The sequence below is a fragment of the Monocercomonoides exilis genome, assembly GCF_001643675.1.
Source record: "Monocercomonoides exilis strain PA203 chromosome Unknown scaffold2-2631571, whole genome shotgun sequence".
Classification (NCBI taxonomy): domain Eukaryota; phylum Preaxostyla; order Oxymonadida; family Polymastigidae; genus Monocercomonoides; species Monocercomonoides exilis.
This window is the reverse complement of record NW_027150547.1, coordinates 265217-284466: the sequence shown is the minus strand read 5'-3', so window position 1 is coordinate 284466 and position 19250 is coordinate 265217. Positions and strand designations below refer to the sequence as shown.

At 39.6% G+C, this 19250-nt stretch overlaps 3 protein-coding genes across 3 annotated transcripts; 1 reads left to right on the top strand and 2 right to left on the bottom strand.

The window, feature by feature from the left end:
* Window positions 1–12: 12 nt before the first annotated feature.
* On the top strand, window positions 13–1523 carry MONOS_529 (RNA-binding region RNP-1 domain-containing protein). Its single transcript, XM_067875423.1, has 2 exons — window positions 13–159; window positions 318–1523. Exons 1-2 carry the CDS (start codon window positions 31–33, stop codon window positions 1191–1193), a joined length of 1005 nt encoding a protein of 334 aa, XP_067735577.1. The 5' UTR covers window positions 13–30; the 3' UTR covers window positions 1194–1523.
* Window positions 1468–12078, bottom strand: MONOS_530 (uncharacterized protein; the record flags this gene model as incomplete). The annotated part of the gene is made up of 2 exons (XM_067875435.1): window positions 1468–11785; window positions 12005–12078. The coding sequence occupies 2 exons, from the start codon at window positions 12076–12078 to the stop codon at window positions 1879–1881; spliced, it is 9981 nt and encodes a 3326-aa protein (XP_067735576.1). The 3' UTR covers window positions 1468–1878.
* A 2270-nt stretch (window positions 12079–14348) lies between these two features.
* Window positions 14349–19249, bottom strand: MONOS_531 (putative cation-chloride cotransporter 1). Its single transcript, XM_067875446.1, has 7 exons — window positions 19111–19249; window positions 18965–19060; window positions 18843–18897; window positions 18697–18773; window positions 18477–18632; window positions 17620–18400; window positions 14349–17506 (listed from the first exon to the last, which is right to left on the bottom strand). The coding sequence occupies exons 1-7, from the start codon at window positions 19231–19233 to the stop codon at window positions 14751–14753; spliced, it is 4044 nt and encodes a 1347-aa protein (XP_067735575.1). The 5' UTR covers window positions 19234–19249; the 3' UTR covers window positions 14349–14750.
* Between the last annotated feature and the right edge of the window lies 1 nt (window position 19250).

Here is a 19250-nt window from a genome sequence, read left to right as displayed (position 1 = left end):
AAAGGCATTAATAGGATCAAATTGTCAAAAATGGATGTTGGTGTAAAACTTCATATTGGGAATGTTGCTCCTGATGTGACAAGAGAGGAGTTAATAGAGATATTTAAAAATTATGGCGAAATTATAACATGTGATATCATGAAGGGATATGCGTTTTTGGTGTGCTATCTTTGTGCCACTTGAATGTGGATTCTTCTGTGGGTGTTTGAAGTAATTGTGGTTTTGGTTGGTGGTTGCATTGTGTGTTGTGGTGAGTGATGATGTTTGAAGAGACGATTTCATTTATTGTTGGTGTTTTGTGTTGTTTTTTCTTCCAGAGATATCAAGATACTGCAAGCGCTGATGAAGCCGTCAGAGAAGTTAATGGAAAAGAAGTTCATGGAAGGACTATTGCAGTCACCCACGCGTTTGCTCCAAAGACACGTAGTGATGGATTGAAGCACTGTTTTTTGTGTGGCAAGATTGGGCATTTTGCAAAAGATTGCCCAAGGCAGATGCCAGGAGCTACTTATGAACTCAATATGCATGCGTGCTATATTTGTGGTAGTACCGACCATTTGCGTAGGGATTGCCCATTAAGAGATACTCCTGAAGAATTGTCAAGATTGCTTTGTTATAATTGTGGAAAACCTGGACATCTACGAAGGGACTGCCCTGAGCCAGTGCGTAGGCCAGATGAAAGAGATATGCGTATTCCAATTCCATATCAAGAAAGATATTCACCGCAAAGGTACGAAGAATCGAGACGTTTTTCTCGTTCAAGAGATAGATCAAGATCTAGAACACGTTCAAGATCTCGTACTCGATCTCGCACTCCTTATATTGAAGTTCGTTCTCGAAGTTATCGTCGCACTCGTTCTCCTGTACGTGTTGTTAGAAGCCCTTCGCCTCATTATCATCATCATCACCACCATCACCATCATCATCATCGAACTGTATCACATTCTCCTTCACGAACTCCTGTAAGATCAGTTAGCCCTCGCAAACATCAAAGCAGAGTTTATTCTCCACCACACTATGGCCATTCTGGGTCACCTTATATGTCTATGTCAGTGCATCCTCCACATTATTATCCAGAGGAGCTTCATTCTGTAGATCATTCTTCACATCATCGCCCGGTCAGCCCTTATCATGAATACGCTATGAGGGCTCACACTCCTCATCAATATATGCATGCTTATCCTGGATATTAGTATTTTTTAGCCAATTTATTCTTTAATGTTATTCAATTGCTATTTCATTGTTTTGTTGGCTTTTTATCAAAAACATATTCAGAGATAATGATTTTAGAGCAATTATTTAATTTTTTTTGGGAATATTTTGTTGATAATGCGAACAACTTCGTTTTATTGTATTTCCCTATTATTAGATATTTTGATTTATTCTCCCTGCCTATTTTTTAGATTATTTCATCTTCTTAGGAATTATTTGGTGACATTTTGTATTCAAATGTTTATTCAAAACGATTTTTCATAGATACTTTTTGTTTAAGAACAGAAAAAACAGTGATACACTATAAAAAATTCTCAGATGAATATTAACCAGCAGAAATGTTCTTGTAAAAAGATTGAATAAAGATTAGCGGAATTGAATCCTTTTTAAGAGATTTAATACATTTATCCAAAATGAAATAAGAGAAAGTGTGATCGTTGATACAACAAATTATAAATTGAACAAACAAAAAATACCTCCATGGTGAAATGAAAGCATGTGTAGAAACAATATCGACTTATTCTTTGATAACATTTTGTCGTAAGAGTTCTTCCGTGATTAAGTTGAAAATAATCTTGTAACTGTCTGAATGAAGTTGTATTTTCACCGTGCTCTAAGCTTCATAATCAACTCTTTTCATTCATCACTACTATTTCAATAAAAATATCAATGATTTGACTTGCTTTGCTTTTCTGTCTCGCTTCCACAGGTTGCTGCTGATTTCGGCAGAGCAGACGGAGGCAGGCGACGGACTGGGAATTCAACTGAGGAAGTTTCGACAATCAGAGCGTCTGTGGCTGTCAGCATCGCAGCACCAGCTGGCAGCCTTGCGGCGAACTCCCGTTTGATTCGCGTGAGTGTTGGACGATTATCAGGATGAGGAGACATGCATGCGATAATCAACTCCTGGCATGTGCTCCCGCCTGTCTTTCCCAGTCCCGGCCGCTCTCCGTTCACAATCTTGTTTCCAGCAATTTCAGCTTCATATTCACCAAAAGGAATTTTCAACGTTAAACATTCCCATAACATCATCCCAATCGAGAAGGCGACTGATTTCTTTGACGCACGTGCTGCAGAACCGTTCATCAGTTCTGGAGCCTTCCACCTCATACACTCATTTTTGTAATTGTCTTCATCTTCAAAGGCGGATGAAGGCGGAGGCGAGCCTTTGCAATTTTTATACACAGAAGAACAATCAGAGGAAGATGTGACAATCGTGAAGGATGAAACAGAAGACGAGTCAGAATCATCTGATGAAGAGGAGCAGTCTGTGTGCATTGCAACGCAGATCAGCATATGCTCTGAGAACAGAATAAGATGAGGACTCAAACTAGCCAACGATTGGAGAGGCTCTTCTGTTTCATCAAAGGAGTGAAGTGCAAGATTGGCCACCCAGAATAATATATGAGAAGCTGTGTGCTCTCTCTCTTCAATAGTGCCAATTGCCATCTCCTTCTTCTCGTTTCTCCCGTGAAGCATCATAAACAGTGAATCTCTCAGATCTACAATCAGCTTCTCATGAGGAGAAGAACAGGCCATTGCATCCACCAGATTTGACATAGAAGAGGTTGTTGGACATAGATCCTCCCCTCGAATAAATGTTGTGTCTGTATCTGTGGTTGAAATGGTTGAAGTGGATGAAATGGATGGTGAAGGTGATCTCTTTCTCGTCTCAACATCATCATCATCATTGTCTTCTTCAACTTTTTCCAATGCCCATTCAGGAATCTTATCTGAATCTCTTCCCAAAATATATTCAGTCGATCCGCTCTCAGATAGAAGATGCTCTGACGACTCTGAATGCTGAAGACTTTTCGCATACACTCTCTTCTTTATCCTCTCTTCATTCTTCTTCTCTGCTTCCCTCTCTGTCCTTCTCCATCGCTCTTCTGGAGACATCTCCATTGTAATCATCTCAAATGCCTTTGGATCCTTCTTTACTGTATCAGCAACAATCTCTTCCAGTTCTTCATTTCTATTTTTAGCTTTTCTCCATCGCATTGCCAATATTACAACCGCAACAATCACAAATAGAAGAAAAACAGCAAGTACAACAACAACAATCATCATACTAGAAGGCGTAGATGACAGAGCTTCATTATTATTTCCAACTCCTTCAGAAATTTTGTTTTCAGTTTTGTTCCTCAAAACAATGTGCACCGTTTGTGAAGGACTATTTAATTTCCCAAACATAATTGCAGCTGAAACCTCTGCATTTGACGGAGCTTCTTTGATTGACGCAGAAGGCACAGTTCCTTTGACAGTTTTCTCATTTACATATCCATCTTCGCTAAAATAATAAGTTTCCACAGACTTCTCACTTCCCATTGTGGACACCACCTCAAATGAGAGATTACAAGGGATTAACAACCTCCCATGAAATGTTAGATCCGTCTCGTTTTCATCTGGATGTTCCATGTCAATGCTCGTGATTCTTGGCACAAACAAAAGCGAACCCATCTCTTCATAACTCTCGAGAATTCCTTTTGCTTTGCATCCATCATCCAGTAACCACATGCAACTGTCTTTTGAAGCTCCATCACCACCTTTCACGCTCATAAGGTTAACAGAACCATCTCCATCGCACAATATGTTCCTCCTTATTGATGAATAATTTTCTATCATTGGATCATTTCCCGTAAACTCACATTTTTCAATTTCTAAAGCTCCTCCCATGAGAGACAGCCCGCCCTTTCTCGAATTAGAGATTGTGGTATCTCTCAACCGCACACAGCTATCTTCAAAATGTACAAGAGATCCATTCCATCTGCACATTTCTTCATTCTTCTCATTCATGACTTCAAAAGAATTAATTAAGCTGTTATCAACAAATCCATCAAATTGGCAAGATTCCACTGTCAATCCTAAACAATAGCTAACTGATAGAGCGCTTCCCTTTTCAAAAGAAGAAATACTCTTTCTAACTGAGCAGTTTGAGAGAAAAATCTCCGGAGAATTGGTAAATTCAGAAGATGCAGATGATAAGGACACAGACAAAAACGTTGGAGCAAATGAAGATGCTTCATTTGACAGAGTTGTGACGTTTTCAATAGATGATAACTGAATGGAATATTGAGGTTTAAAATTCGACTCAATGTTTGATCCTTGTCTGTGTTGTATAACAATAGCACTTCCACTTGCAATGCAAATATCTTTCATATTAATCTTTTCCATTGCAACAGTGGAGCTTGTATCATCCATTTCAACTGCAGAGCTTTCAAGCATCAGATATCTCATTGTTAGAACATTACATTTTATAGATGAAAACATTTGCGATGAAATAACATTAGAAGAAAAGCTCAGAGAAGCAATTTTCACATTCTCAAATAGTATGTTTCCATTTGTTGCTTTAAAAAGAGTTGACAACAGGGAATTCGCTGATTGAAATTGTTCTGGGCCTGAAAATGAACAATTTGCAGTAGAAAGGGTTCCTTCCTCAATGTGAAGTAAAGCTGTGCTATTTAAGTTGAACGAAGGTAAAAATAATAATGAAAGAAGAGACAGTGTGACAGAACTTGTGCATTCAATCAAATTTTCTCTTGTTGTCTGTAGTGATAATGCAACTTCAAGAGGAACTTGCTCAAATGATCGTGATGTCAGCATTAAATTGCTAAGGTCCAATTCTGAATCTATCTTTCCCTCATCCATTACAACCAATTGACTTTTGAAATCAAATGTAAGATGGCTTGCTGCATATGCCAATGATAAGCATGGCAGCTGTTGCGTACCACACTTCTTTGTGTCTTCACCGCCTCTTGACGAATTTGTAGTTACAAAAATGATGTCTGCCTGATAAGTTACCACAAATTCAATGAGATTCACAGGCTGTGAAGAGTATTCGTGTTCGTCAATCCCAAAAATTGCATTCAGCCTGTTGTATTTAGATTCTCTGAGATCAAATTGAAATTGAGTTTCATTTATCTGTGATTTTATATCAAAGCAGCGTATAAAGATATCTCTCCCAACATCAGCTATATTCGAATCAAACGTATCATGATAAAACAGAAAACTGAGAGAACTTCGAATCGAAGATTTTATGTAAATACCTCCACCACGCCCAGCACTTGTTGAGCACACGCACTGCTCCACTTCAGAATTGCTCAGATCAAACGAACTGTCTGGCATCAGCTCAAATGCAACTGCCCCTCCTGCTATGCTGTTTGTCGACTTACAGTCGCGAAATGTGCTACTGTTAATGCGCAACGAAAGCTTGTTAGTGATTTGGTCGACTGATATCACAGATGCACCTGCAAAAATGCGCGAAATATTGATAAAAGAAGAGTTTATGAGAGTCAATAATGGTGAACCACTATTTGCGAAGATCCTAGTCGTTGCCTGATGCACAGCAACTACACATCCATCATTTAAACTTAATCTCTCAAAAATATTTGTTTGTACAGTGAACATAACAGATGACGAAACAGAAAAAATGTTTCCAATTCCAGTTAGTGATGAGCATCTGAGCCGACAAGCTGTAAGTTCGCCATCTTCTGCGCGAGCAAACGTATGTATTGCAGGCGATTGCAATGCAGATTTCATTTCAATCCAGCAATCAGAAAATGATAGAACTCCCCTTTTACTCAAAACTATTGCATTATCTCCTCCGGAAAATGTCTCACTGATAGAAAACTTAACAAACATAAATAAAAGTGATTCCCTATTCATCATCAACGAATCAGCAGCTTGTAAGTTATTTGAAATTGATATAATGCACGGCTCATCTATCAATTCAGAATGGGCAGATTGGATCGTGAAATTCGAAAAGTCGAATGAATTCTGTAGAATTGTCTGCTTATCTATTGAGATAACTTTCAACGGTGCATCAGTGTTTATCTGTTGCATTCCCTTCCAAAATGTGCAGCATGGATCATCCTCATTTCCACATCTCATAACATCATATCCCATTGAAGATAGATGAATTGCCCAGTTTTTGTATCCCACCAAAAAGCGAAACAGATCTGTATTATTAAATGTTGAGTCACATCCAACAAACAAATTTGGATCTGAAATCATTGAATCGAAATTAAAGTTGAACGAGTGTTTGGTGACAGAGCGATTCAAATTAGGAACTGTAATAAAAGCATTTTTGCCAAGAGCTGCTTCATTTGATTCAAAAACAAGTTCTCCAAACTCAAATGGAAATTCCTCTGTTGATTTGTTGCAATCCAAGTTACAAAATCCTCCCTTTCCATTTGTCAAACTACAAGAACAATTTTTAATAACGCAGTTTGAAAATTTTATAATTTCATTCTCTCTCATTGTCCCACAGATAACCCCTCCTTTTGTTCCTGCAGGTGTGGATATGCATGAAAACTCACTGCCTGAAATGTTTGCTGCGACCGACAAAACAAATGGTTCTGTGAGAAATGTCATACCAAAAATTTCACAGTTCTTAATCTCCATTTGTCCACTGCTTGCGGTGATGAGACTAAAATCTATCACACTTGAAGAATGCGGAGCAAATGAGCAGTTACTCAGCGTTAATTTTCCAATGGATGTAATTAAGGTTTTAGTATTTGGAGAAATTGAATTGTAAATTGATAGTTGAAGGCTTTCAAAATTAAGGAGAATGCCACATCGAGCAACATACTCAGCGCTTGTTCCTTGTTCAAAGTTTCGGAATACAAGTGTTGATCGCTCTTCGTTTAGAGAGGATGTAATTGAGATGGATGTAAAGTTGTATGGATTCTGTATAAATGTTAAAGTATCAATCAAAAACAGCTTGTTTGTGCTATTTTCATCCAAGTTGTTAAATCCCCTCCAAACTGAGTTGCAAGGATGCTCCGAAGTTCCGCAACCTAAAGCATCATATCCATTGAAAGACAAATAAATAACATTTGATTTATGTTGTACAAGAAAGAAAAGTAAGTCTTGATCTGTTTGATTAAAGTGATTTTCATCTGTTCCTTTCACATCAACAGCTGTTGAGCCATTTTCATTCAGAAGCAACAAGTCAAAACGTGTTGGGACTATTGTTTCATTCAAATTATTGCAGACAACAAATAAATCCTTTCCGGATAATGCTTTGTTGTCGCTGAATAAAATTCGGCTTAATATGAAATTGTTTGTAGCTAATGCTCCAGTCTTTAGATAAATTCCTCCTCCTTTCCGACTCCTTTCGTTAGCTTCGCATTTTGTGATTGTGCAATCAGAAATGCTCAAACTGCCTTCTTCAACGCAAAGTTCACAAGAAATTGCGCCTCCGTCTCGTAAATCCGAGAAACATTCTTCAAAGGAACTGCCATTTTGTATATTTGCGACAGTTTCATTTTGCAAACGTATCGCCGATCCATTTGAAAGACTGCATTTTGAAAGTTTCATTCCTTTAAAAAGAACATTTGTGTCTTTCGCAATAATTAATCCAACATCTTCAGATATAACTTCGGTTATGGTAATGTTCTCAAATGAAAATGTACATTTTTGTATATTTCCTATTCCGCTCTCTGTTGAGAAAGATAAATGAGAAATAATTATGTTTGTTAAAGATGTTGTTCCTCCAATAGCATTCACTATCCACCGTGTAACAATGTTGCTGTCATGTTGCATTGCAGAGAATTCACAGTTTGTTACTGTACACAATCCAGACCTAACATAAAATAATTCTGGTCCATTTGATTGAGTCTGATCTGAAGAAAAAACAAAGGAAAGATGGCTGATAGCAAGATAAAGAGACGAATCGTCTATGCAAAAGCTTCCATTTGATTCGACAACAACAGACTTGTAAACAGCTCCACTTCCCTGAATTGTTAGAGACAAATTTCGCTTAACTAAAGTATTTAATGAAGTATCACCAACGATTTTTATTGTGGTTTGTCCGTTGCTCATAATGTTGAAGCCATAGTTTACATCTCTACATGGCACTGCCTCAATTCCACAGCCAACTCCATTTGATTTGCTTCCATCAACAAACACTATTTCTGGTCCAGCAGGAAACAAAAAGATTAATATGGAAGCATCTACTGAAGGAGTGGATGTACCATCAAACACCCAGTACTTTTCTTTATCCTCATATTCGCTTAGTGATCCTGTCCACAGAGCTCCGTTCAGAACACTTCGTGGTGAAGGGCAAACAAGATACACATCTTTTCCCAAGTGTGCATCATTACTCTCAAAATTATCATTCTTCATCGAATAACTGACAGATGCATCAGTAAACGTTAAGTGCAAGCCGCCTCCAAATCCATCTTGGGAATCAACACAGCTTTCCCGAACAATATTTGTGTCAAATAAAAATGTGCCACCTTTCACAACGGTTACAAACAAACTTCCTCCTTTTCCAAAAGTTTCTTGTCCTGTTATTTCGCTAAATGTACAATTTGTTGTATCCATTCTCATTTTGTTACCAACTGTTCCGCTTATCACGGCACCGCACCCAACTTCTCTCACCAATTTCGCAAATGTGTTGTTGCTCATCATTATTGATGCTAATCCATCTGTGTTCAGCAAACTTTGATTGTCAAAAGTTGCAGAAGTGATATTTGAATTGATTAACTGTTCATAGGCCCCTTCACCAACTGTAATTAGTCCAAGTTGAGAATTACTCCTCACATTTTCAAATGACATTTCATCGAACACTCCGCTTGTTGTGCTTCCTTTAACTTCGAATGCTGATGTTTGAGCGAAGTATATATGAGACAAACATAATTGTGTAATTTTCAATGAACCTCCTGTAATTATTACGAGCGAATAATTCACATTTTCTGTTTCAACAGAAGCTGAGCACTTGTTAAGTACCAAAACAGAGCCGCTGCATCCAAAAAGTGCTCGCCTGCCCAAAGAAAATGAAGTTGGTAGCACAAAAGCAATTTTTCTGAAGGATATTTCACGGCTGGTACTTATCATGAAGTCTCCAGCACCCGAACCATTTGAAGCGACTTTAATTTGAGTATCGGCTTCCTCCACATCAATAAGCATATCCTGAGTTGATAAGCTAGTTTGGTTCATAAACACAAAAGATGGAAGCAGACATATAGCTGCCTTTTCTGCGTTAAAGCGGTTTGAGCCTCCATATGAAATTGACATGCATGGATAATCGTGAAAGCCGCATAAATAATAATCTCTTCCATCTGAGTCAACAAAGCAGCTTGAAGAGAAAGTCCGCAAAAACAATACCAGAGGAATCATGTTGTTGGCATCTTCATTTTGGTAGCCCATCATATCCTGCAGATTAGGATTTTCATCAACATCAATTGCAAATGAAAAATTCAATGTTTCTCGTTTCACAATCCCAGAAAAGCTCATGGCTTCTATAAACATATCGTTTCCTCCAACAGAAGCAAAGTTTTTTTCTTCATCTTTTCCAAAAACTATTTGAGAAAATGCGATATCCTTTGCCACTTCATCTTCTAACTTCATTAACAATCCACCTCCATATCCCCCAATAGAGTCCGCACCAGATGCTCCACATCTCAAAAATCCAGTTTCGTTTTGTCCCTTACCAATATGAAAATGCGCTGTGCCTTGAAGAATCGCTAAAATCCCTCCTCCACAGCCCTTTTGAGTTATGCATCCTTCAGTCTTCACATCGCTCACAACAACACTGGAACCGCTCCACAAATTTGCGTATAATGCAGAACCGTTTCCTACCTTTCTGGTCAGATTCTGAAAGAGAGTATTTTTCAGTGTGAGCGATTTTCCATTCTCATCTCTGATCGCAGCTCCATCTTCGAATGTGCAAAAAGTAAAATTTGAATTGCTTATTGATAAAGAATCCTGAGAAGAATACATAATAAGTGTGTTGGACAATGCTGATTTTACAAGATTCATTAAGCATTGATCAATTGTTGATCTGCAACTTCCGTTTAACATGAAAGCAGAGTTTGCATTGAACGTGCCATCGTTCACTTTCAGATTAAAAAGGTTGCAAATACCGGCTGAGCACATAACCAATGAGTATTCTATGCATCTTGAATCAGAAGTTGCGACAAATTCACATGATTCGATGCTTAGCTGTCCGTTTTGAGACAAAAAAACACAAGTGCGATCGTTCATTTTCAATGGAAGAGAAAATTTTAGAATTTTAAATGAGATATTTGCAGTATTATTAATCAATCCATCTTGAGTCTTTCTTGTATTTCCTAAGATTTCCAACTCACCTCCATCGGCTGCCCCTTCAAACACAAAATGTTTATCATCTGCAAATGCCAGTTCACTTCGCAATTGTGTTATTCCAGATATAATCACTTCTAATGGTTGAATTGTTTGCCACGCATTAAGAGCATATTCAATTGTAATGCAAGAATGCCCATTATACCCGCATCGCTCGAAGTTGTGCTTGTTATCCCCTCCAACGTATACAGGAGATGGCGGACTTTGCAGATAAAGTACTAAAGGGATTGAGTAGCTATTGTCGTTATTTTCGTATCCAGATAACGCTTTCTCATCAAAATCATTGAAGCTAAAATTAAGAGTTGTTGAATTTATAACTTTTGTGAAATTTGATGCAGTTATAAAGAGATTATTTCCACTTGTATCTGCTAAGCACGAGTCAAACTCCACATGAGTCACTACAAAGTTATCAGCAGCACCTCGAAGATCCAGAAATATTCCGCCTCCGAGACCGCCTTGTCCTAAATTCAGCAATGCTTGGCATGAATGATAATTCACAAGATTGTTTACTCCGACACGAAGTATACTATTTGTCTCCATCGAAATCATCATTCCTCCTCCATTTCCGTGAACGCCTGCTGATCCAAACTGTCCTCCCTCAATTTTCAAACTTTGATCGGCTAACATATTTGCTCTCATAATGCCTCCTTCTCCTGACTGCAGCGATATATCAGTAAAGTTTGAACCTTCCAGTTTAGAATCTTTTGCACTTCTAATATCAATCACTGAACTTTTGCTGCTCACAAATTTCTCGAATGAAGATTGAGACAATGTCATCTGAAACGCTTCCGATATGCGAATAAATCCATCATTTCCACTGTAAGTAATTGTTGTTGCATTAAAAGATGAAATGTTTGCTTTCGAATTGCTTCCAGTGCAATTGACAAATGGCTTATCGTTGAAAGTCATTGAAGCTGCAATAACATCAGACAAATGAAGCGTTCCAGCAGACACAGACACGAACGAATAACTTACTGCGGATTCTGCTTCTGAACTTTGTATTGTGGATTGTTTAACTGTGAAATTTCCTCCAAGGGCATCTGCAACAGAAAAAACTGTTGGTTGTCCTGACTTCAAAGAATTTGGAAGTTGAAAAATAATCTTTTGAATTGTAACACCCTTTCCAATGCTCACAACTTCTGAATAACTGGTTGTCCCACCCACAATCGTTGCATGCGAATTTGATGAAGATCCGCTTAGAAGGCATCCAGAAGTTATCGAAATGGCCACACACTCCTCAAAATTATAATTGTCTGAAATTAAAATGCTTCTGGCTCCTGTTTGTTGCGAGAGCGCATATCCCACTGTTTTGCATGGGTAGAGTTCAAATCCACATGCAGTTGTGTCGCTTCCGTTGTTTGCAAGAGAAACAAAGCTTTCTCGATCCTTTAAATAATACACAAGCGGAATTACTTCGGATACTGCACTTTTTTCTGCTCCCTTTGCTGACTCCTCAGAAAATGGACTGTTAATAGAAAAATATGAAAATCGTGATTGTGTGATGCTTGTTTTGAGTGAGGGAGAGAAAACAAAAATATCTATTCCATCAGTTGCAATATTATCCAAAAATGTGGGATTTTCAATTGCAAAAGAACAGTTGGCATTTGATAAATCCAGATAAATGCCTCCACCTCGTACAGCTTGACATGCCTGTAAGGTTGTTGTGAAATCATTTTTTCCAAACTTAAATATCCCACTTTCTGAAATGCTAACAGCAATTGCTCCTCCATTTCCTGAAGTGCATGAACAATTTGCCATTGTTACATTTGCAATCAAAATATTTTCTTCAGAGATGACTTCTTTTCCAATAATTGCCCCATTTCCCTGTAAACGATTTACAAACGAAACAGTTCCTCCTCTGAATTCTAAAGAAGCCAGTTGATTAACGTCTATTAAAGGTGCATTCTGAAGTGATACGGAATTTATTTGACTTTCTTCAATTATTGTTGTTCCTTTTATCAAACAAAAGAACGAATAATCATGCTTTCCATTTTGAGAATCTCCCTGAATAATGCATTGCTTTACATGTAAAGCCCCTTTTGATTCTCTGACTTTGAACAACGCTGAAGACGTCGAAAAAAGTGAATCATGCAACAAAGTGAATTTTTCAATTTTTAGACTGCCATCTGATATCAAAAATAGTTCACTCTCATTTGTTTTCGGTTGAATTGTCGCAGGGTCCAATGTTTGTAATGGCTCTATAAATATGTTTCTTTCTCCAACATTCACAAAGTGCTCGATTGAAGGAGTTGAGCAAGCCCTCAAGCTCGTATGATATTCGTTTATCCAACGTGTTACAGCATACCCAAGAGTTTGGCACTTGTCACTTTCGTTCCCACATTTGTAATAATTTCCACTTGACTTTGTAGTTTCTCGAAAAATATCCGTATAAATAATAGGAGTCGTGGGGGTAGGGAGCCATGGTCTTGGACCAAATCCATTCAGCCACACTCGGTTGTTTATTGGTGATAATGAATATGAATTCTGAATCCATGACTCATTGCAGTTTGATGCAAAAGTATCAAAATAACCAATGTCATGCCCTTCTTCAGATAAAGCAAAGTTTGATTCAAAAAATGAAAAAGAAATTATAGCTGTACCATTGTATATGCTATGCAAATGCACAGCCCCATCTGAAGAATTTGAAGAACATCTTTCAAAGAAACAGTTTGAAATTTTGTAATTTCTTAAACAATATGTATGCAGAGCACCAGAGTATGCAGAGGATCTACAATTCATTAGAGAACACTCAAGAAATTCAGACTCTACAATTTCTTCAATGTCCAAAGCTCCGCCAGCTTTATCCGAATTGCAATCATCAAAGATGCATTTTTGAATATTTGCAGTTCCAGACAAAATTGCCACAGCACCACCATAAGTCATTGCTCCTGTTGAAAAACTGAAGCAAACACTACAGTGTGTAAAATTAGATTCATGAATGGTGGTGCTCGCTTGAGATTTACTAAATATTGCTCCTCCTCTGAAAAAATCTTGAATACTTGTAGTACTGTTGCATCTGTTAAATAAGCATTGAATTACCGAAAGCGATGCATTGCTCCCTACACTAATTATTCCATCTGATCCAACCGATGTGCAATTTTCGAAAAGGCATTTCTGAAATTGAATCTCACCAGTCGTAAACGTTGGAAGAGAAGATGTATAATTCTTACTGATATACGAATTTCTACATGTGATGAATGAATTGTTTGAAGCAAAATATGCACTGTTGTCCCTATTGAATAAACCTCCTCCAAATGGAGATGCGCAGCAAATGAATTCGTTAGACTCTAAAAATGTGGAATGATGGAAAGAAGATTGAAGATTCAATGAAAACTCTCTATTATCTGTTGAAATATTTGAGAATACTGTATTTGTGATAAAACTTCTTTTAAGTTCAGGACCTCCAACAAAAGGAATTGTTGCCCGAGTCGTGAGTGAAGAAAACTGACAATATTCAATAAAGATTTGTGATTCACCAATACTTTGAAATGCAACGTTTGACTTTGATACAAGAGAGAAGAAAGTAGGTCTTTGATGTTTTTGCTGTATTGTGGTATTTGAAATATGTATCAGTCCAAGAGAAGAGAAAAAAGGACATTTTTCAGCATTGGATGAACAGCCGACAATGCAACAATGAAAATGAATTTTCGAAAATAAGCGAAGGTTGGCAACACATCCATTTTGCACATGGCGAAATGATGACAGTGAACAATGCACAGATGAATTTTCCAAAGTGAAAGAGGACAATATCATTGTTATTTCCGACATATTCTGTTTGTGAAAATGAAAGTTAGTACTCGGTGTGTAAAAATTATTCTCATTGATAAACGTACATTGCTTTTGAAATATTTTGCATAAAGGAGCAAAATTTGTTGATTTTTCAATGAATTGCTTTTGATTCAAAGAATCTGGATTCGATTTTCGATCGATGCACAATTCATTTTTAAGCAAAATCGAAATAAAAAAGGCTATGACAGAAATACTAAGCATGCCGTAAACCTAAAAAATAACACTTTGAAGCATGATCCATGCCATAACTACATATAAATTTTGAATATTGTCTGGTAACATAAATAAAAATGAATTACAACTAATCAAAATCCTCGAAAAGAACAGTCAATAATAGATCTAAAAGTTATAAAGATATAAAACTCAAATTATTAAACATCAAAATTCGAAGACTAGAAGAAGATATTTCTCAAAAAAATATTATTGGGAATTGTTGAACAGAAAAGAATACAAAATATGAAATGTGAAAAGAAGAATGATAAAAAAGAATAGCTAATAGTTGTTAGATACAAAAGATAGATTATTATGAAAATGAATGCCTATCAATTCAGAAATATTTCGATGAATGCTAAAAATTAACTACTTACCTCAAAGACACACTATTGCATATCCGATAAATGTTAAAAACAACATTTTTTTTCTTATGCAGATTTGTGTGTTACGACCTCCTCTCCGCTTCCTCTGATGAGCACAGTGCGGGAGAGCCCCTCAGTCATTGCATTCACATACTCCAGATAGTCCAGCTCAGAAATCGACAGCTTCTCAAAATGAGGAAGATTCACAAGAACAAGCGCAGCATTTGAGGAAGACTCGAGAATGAGCTGGTTGAGACGCACCGCCGAGTCAATCAGCTCCTTCTTTGTGGCCTCGTTGTGCAGGGAAACAGGCGAAGACGAGTGGGAAAGCGTCCACGTCGAATCTTCGGGGAAGCTGGAGGCAGAAGAAGACGACTTGTACGGCTGGAACACGATGCGCTGTGTCTGAACAGGCTGCAGCTCGTCCTCTGCTTTCTCGCTGGCTCCGCTCTCGTCTGCCCTTTTGTGCCCGATCGAAGGGAAGATGTCAGTCACTTTTGTGCGATAGGTCTCTCCGCCGTCAAACAGACTGCCCACGCCGGGTGACAGCACAGGCATCTCATTCACTGGAGCATGCAGCGGAGTCGAAGACGATGCCTCTTCTGCTCTCTTCTCCTGTTCTGGCGGATCTTTCACTGAAACGTCTCCTGCACCTGCCTCCAGCGCCTCGTTGTCACTGAGCAGTTTGCTTTCCCTCCGCTTCAACGTCCCTTCCATGTGCTTCCCTTTCTTCGATGAAAGAGAACGCATCAAGTCCAAATCTGGATCCACCTGCAGCTCCATCGCACTGCCGCTGCCTTGTTTCTTGATGCTGCTGTCGTCCATCAGTGACATCCCGCCATAAGACGATGAAATAGACACGCTTGTGAAGCCAGATTTGTCTGCTCCCAGTGATGATGACGACGATGAACGTGAGGCAGAAGAAGGCGCAGAAGAAGCATGCACCATCTCCATCAGATGCAGCACTTTCAGCCGGTCCGCAATCATCACAGTGCGCTGCTCGTTGTATGCGTCCAACGAGTCCTTGTTCAGCACCACCACCTCCACGCTCGCCTCTATCCGCAGCTTCTTCAGATACGTCGCAATGAACTGCTTCATCTTGTCTGTCTCGTCCTGCGGCGACGCCACGGTGAAGATGCGCAGCTTGCAGTCCTTCCAAACAGCCGTCTTCTTCAGCAGCGTCGGCAGCAGCACAAGCAGCCCTCCGTCAAACAGGATCCACCACACGTCAATTGTCGAGTCTGCGATCGGCACAACTGGCCACTTCCTTCCGCCAACAAGAAGCTGGTCGGTTGAGCGGGCAGAGCGAGCAGAGTGTGTTTCGTCGCTGCCTTCGTCACTTCCACTGGAAGGAGACATGGGACTGCCCCTTTCTCTTCGTTCTTCTCCTTCTCCTTCTCCTTTTAGACCTTCATCTCCTTTCACTTCTTCCTCGCCTTCCTCTCCTTCTATTGCTTCCGTCTCTGGCACAGCAGTTGGCTCTCCGAAGCTGTCGTTGATGTAACCTCCAGAGCACTTGAGGATGATCACCGACTTCTTCAGCAGCACCGCCTCCTGCATCGTCTTCACAAACCCTTCTCCTGCGAGTGGGTGTGCGTGCCAGCGGGCAGGCCATCCCAGAAGCACCACATTCGGCCTGAACTGCCCAATCCCTGTGCACTGCATCAGCGAAGACAAGCCAGAATACACACTCTCACAGCACACGCCTTCTACAAACGCCTTCATCTTGATCGTCTTCTCCAGTCTTGTCTTGAAGGCGTCGACAGATGCCTTCATGTACTCCACCGTCTCATCGTCGACTGTGTTGTCTCCTGTCGGAATGACATGCCCAAACACAACCAGCCCTGACCCGCCCTGTGTGAGCTGCTTGGCAAAGTTGATGAGGTTCGACTCGTCCACAGGCGAAAGCACCTCCAGCTGCGCATCCACTGCCATAATCGCATTCGCATCCTCGCGGGTGAGGGTGAGCCCTGTTGTGGTCAGCCCCGATGAAGAGAGCGATGAGGTGGATGAAATGAAGGAAGGTGTGATGGTCGGGATTGGATAGTCATACAGACCAGGTGAAGCAGACATTGTTGTGTTTCTTCCGCCAATTGACGTGCCACGTGAGGAAAAGAATGACGGCGGTGGTGACTGCCTCCTTCTCCGCATGATGTCGATGTATGCCTTTGTCGACCCCATCCGCTCTGATGTCCATGTCATCGACGACGCTGCCACATCTGCCTCTGACGCTTCCTGTTTCTGTTTTGGTGGCATGAACATGTTTTTGATTGTCGCCTTTGGCTCTTCAGATGTCGTGATGTCTCCATTGAATCCCTTGTTGTTCTCATCGTCTGAGGGCTCTGGATCGCTGTCATCTGCTGCCACTCCTCCTCTCTTTCCTTCTTTCTGCTGCTTCTGCTGCGGCAGCTTCGCCTGCGCTGCCCCTTTCCCGCTTTTGTTGCCCAGTGCCAGTTCTTCGTCAGGTGAATGGAGCATCCCATGCACCTCGTCTTTCATCGCACCCTTCCTCCTCTTTTTGCTCAGCCGGCTTTCGATCTGCTTTTTTGAGCGTGCTGCTTTCTCTACCTTCTCCAGCTGTTTTTTCCTTCTCTTCTGCATCTTCTCTTCTTCTCCACATGGAGCCACATCTCCGATCTTCGAGCAGACAAGCAGCTGCGGACGCCAATTTCGCGAGTGGTGCTTCATCTGCTCGAGAGACATGAGCGCATTCTTCGCTGCCTGGAACTGCAGACCTGACCTTGAATCACCCCAGTTTCTGGTGACACCCACTTTTGAGATGTACAGGTACAGCCCAACTGCGACCATCAGAACAACAATGGCTGAATGAGGAATTTATTCATCAAAACAATGAATAACAGGAAGAAATAATGATTGAAAGTAATTATAATAAATATGATAAACATTAAATAAAAAATGAAGAAGAAATGCATACCCAAATACCAAGAGCATATGAACATCATCACAAAACACATGATTAGACCCAAAAGAGAAGTCCATTTGTTGCAGAAGCGATAAGTCGGTCTGAAAGAGGGGTCTTTGTTGTAGAAGAGGATGAAGCACACGAGGTGGATAGAGCCGTAGCAGAGGAAGAAGAAAAGAGAGATCAGCGGCGTGGCTACATTCAGCTCTCCGACACAGATGATGGCAGCAGCCACAATGAAGGTGAAGACCATTGCCCTCCGCGGCTCGCCTTTCGACTGGAAGATCTTCAGAAACGGAACAGTGCCGTCATTGGCAACTGCCTGCAGCACACGCGGCGCCGATGATAGAAACTGCATGGATGCTCCCAGTGAATCAATCAGCACGCCAATCTGACACACAAGCGGATGCGGCCACCCGTTCGCTACCATCACCGTGGGCGAGCCTTGCAGCACGTTTCTTGGCGCAGCAGACGCAAACAGAATCAGAGCGGTGAGATAGATCGAAGAGCAGAACGTGTGAGACAATAGAAGTCCCGTTGGAAGAGATTTGGACGGATCGGCAAGCTCTCCTGAACGTGAGCAGCCAGTCAGTGAATCCATGTAGCAAGTCACATACACCCCAAGCATCATCAGAAAATTGTTGCCTCCTGTGAATCCTGGGGTAAAGTTGTTGCGAATGTTTTCAGAGGACATTGCAATGCCCAATTCAGGGTTCTTTTTGAATGTTCCTAAGAGAAGAGACAAAAGAGCTGTTATTTGAGCTATCAAAAAGAAAATTTCAAGTTTTGATATCTAAATAATGTGCAACAGTAAATTACAAGAAAACATTCAAATTTTTCAATAATTCAAATTTATTTATAAAGCAAACTAATTTCATTCCAATGCAAATAAATATATGCAGGAACATTGTTGCAGCGAGTGCAATAAGTTGTCTGTCAAAATTCGCAGTAAAATGAAACGGAAACACATCCAAAAAGATTTCAGAAAAGCCCAGAATTTCCATGGCAGTTGCAAGAGCTGTTGCCTAAATTTGATTAATAATTTTCAAGAAGTTTTAAAACGCAAGTCCAACAATCAAATATTCATACTATACTAAATAGTATCCCAATTGTTCCTCCAAAAGCAGGGCCCATGTTTCTACTTACTAGAAAATATATTCCTCCCTCTAATTATAATTCAGTTTTAAAAAAAAGAAAATTGAAAAAAGATATTTTTGTTAAAAAAGATTAAAAACCTTCTATTTTTCCGTTTGTAGCAAGAGCACTCGTAGAACAAATTGTTAAATAAGTCTATAATGTTCAGAAAAAACAATGAAATATGAATTCTTTAATATATTTGATTTTCATATTTACATACCAAAAATACAATAATTGCCCAAAACAGCATAGAAAATCCAAGACCAGCTTCTCCTACAATATAACTATGACGCACATAAATTAAAGTTCCGAGAATCTAGAAAGAATAATCATTATAAACAAGAATATTAATCTTTTCTCTCAAACGTTTGATGCAGTCGATACAAAGACTCCATTAATCATTCCCATCCCTTTTTTCTGTTTTGAGGATTCGAGTTTCTTCTGAACGGCAAATTCTGTCGTATCCTCAACCCCAAAAAGCGTTGTCATTAGATTTTGATCTCATA

Excerpts from the sequence above, each read along its gene's own strand:
- MONOS_531 (XM_067875446.1), bottom strand. The coding sequence starts at position 19,233 with ATGACAACGCTTTTTGGGGTTGAGGATACGACAGAATTTGCCGTTCAG. Across the intron at positions 19,061-19,110 it reads TTGTATCGACTGCATCAAAC|ATTCTCGGAACTTTAATTTA; the intron begins GTTTGAGAGAAA and ends TATTCTTTCTAG. Across the intron at positions 18,898-18,964 it reads GGGCAATTATTGTATTTTTG|ACTTATTTAACAATTTGTTC; the intron begins GTATGTAAATAT and ends TGAACATTATAG.
- MONOS_529 (XM_067875423.1), top strand. The coding sequence starts at position 31 with ATGGATGTTGGTGTAAAACTTCATATTGGGAATGTTGCTCCTGATGTG. Across the intron at positions 160-317 it reads TGAAGGGATATGCGTTTTTG|AGATATCAAGATACTGCAAG; the intron begins GTGTGCTATCTT and ends TTTTTCTTCCAG.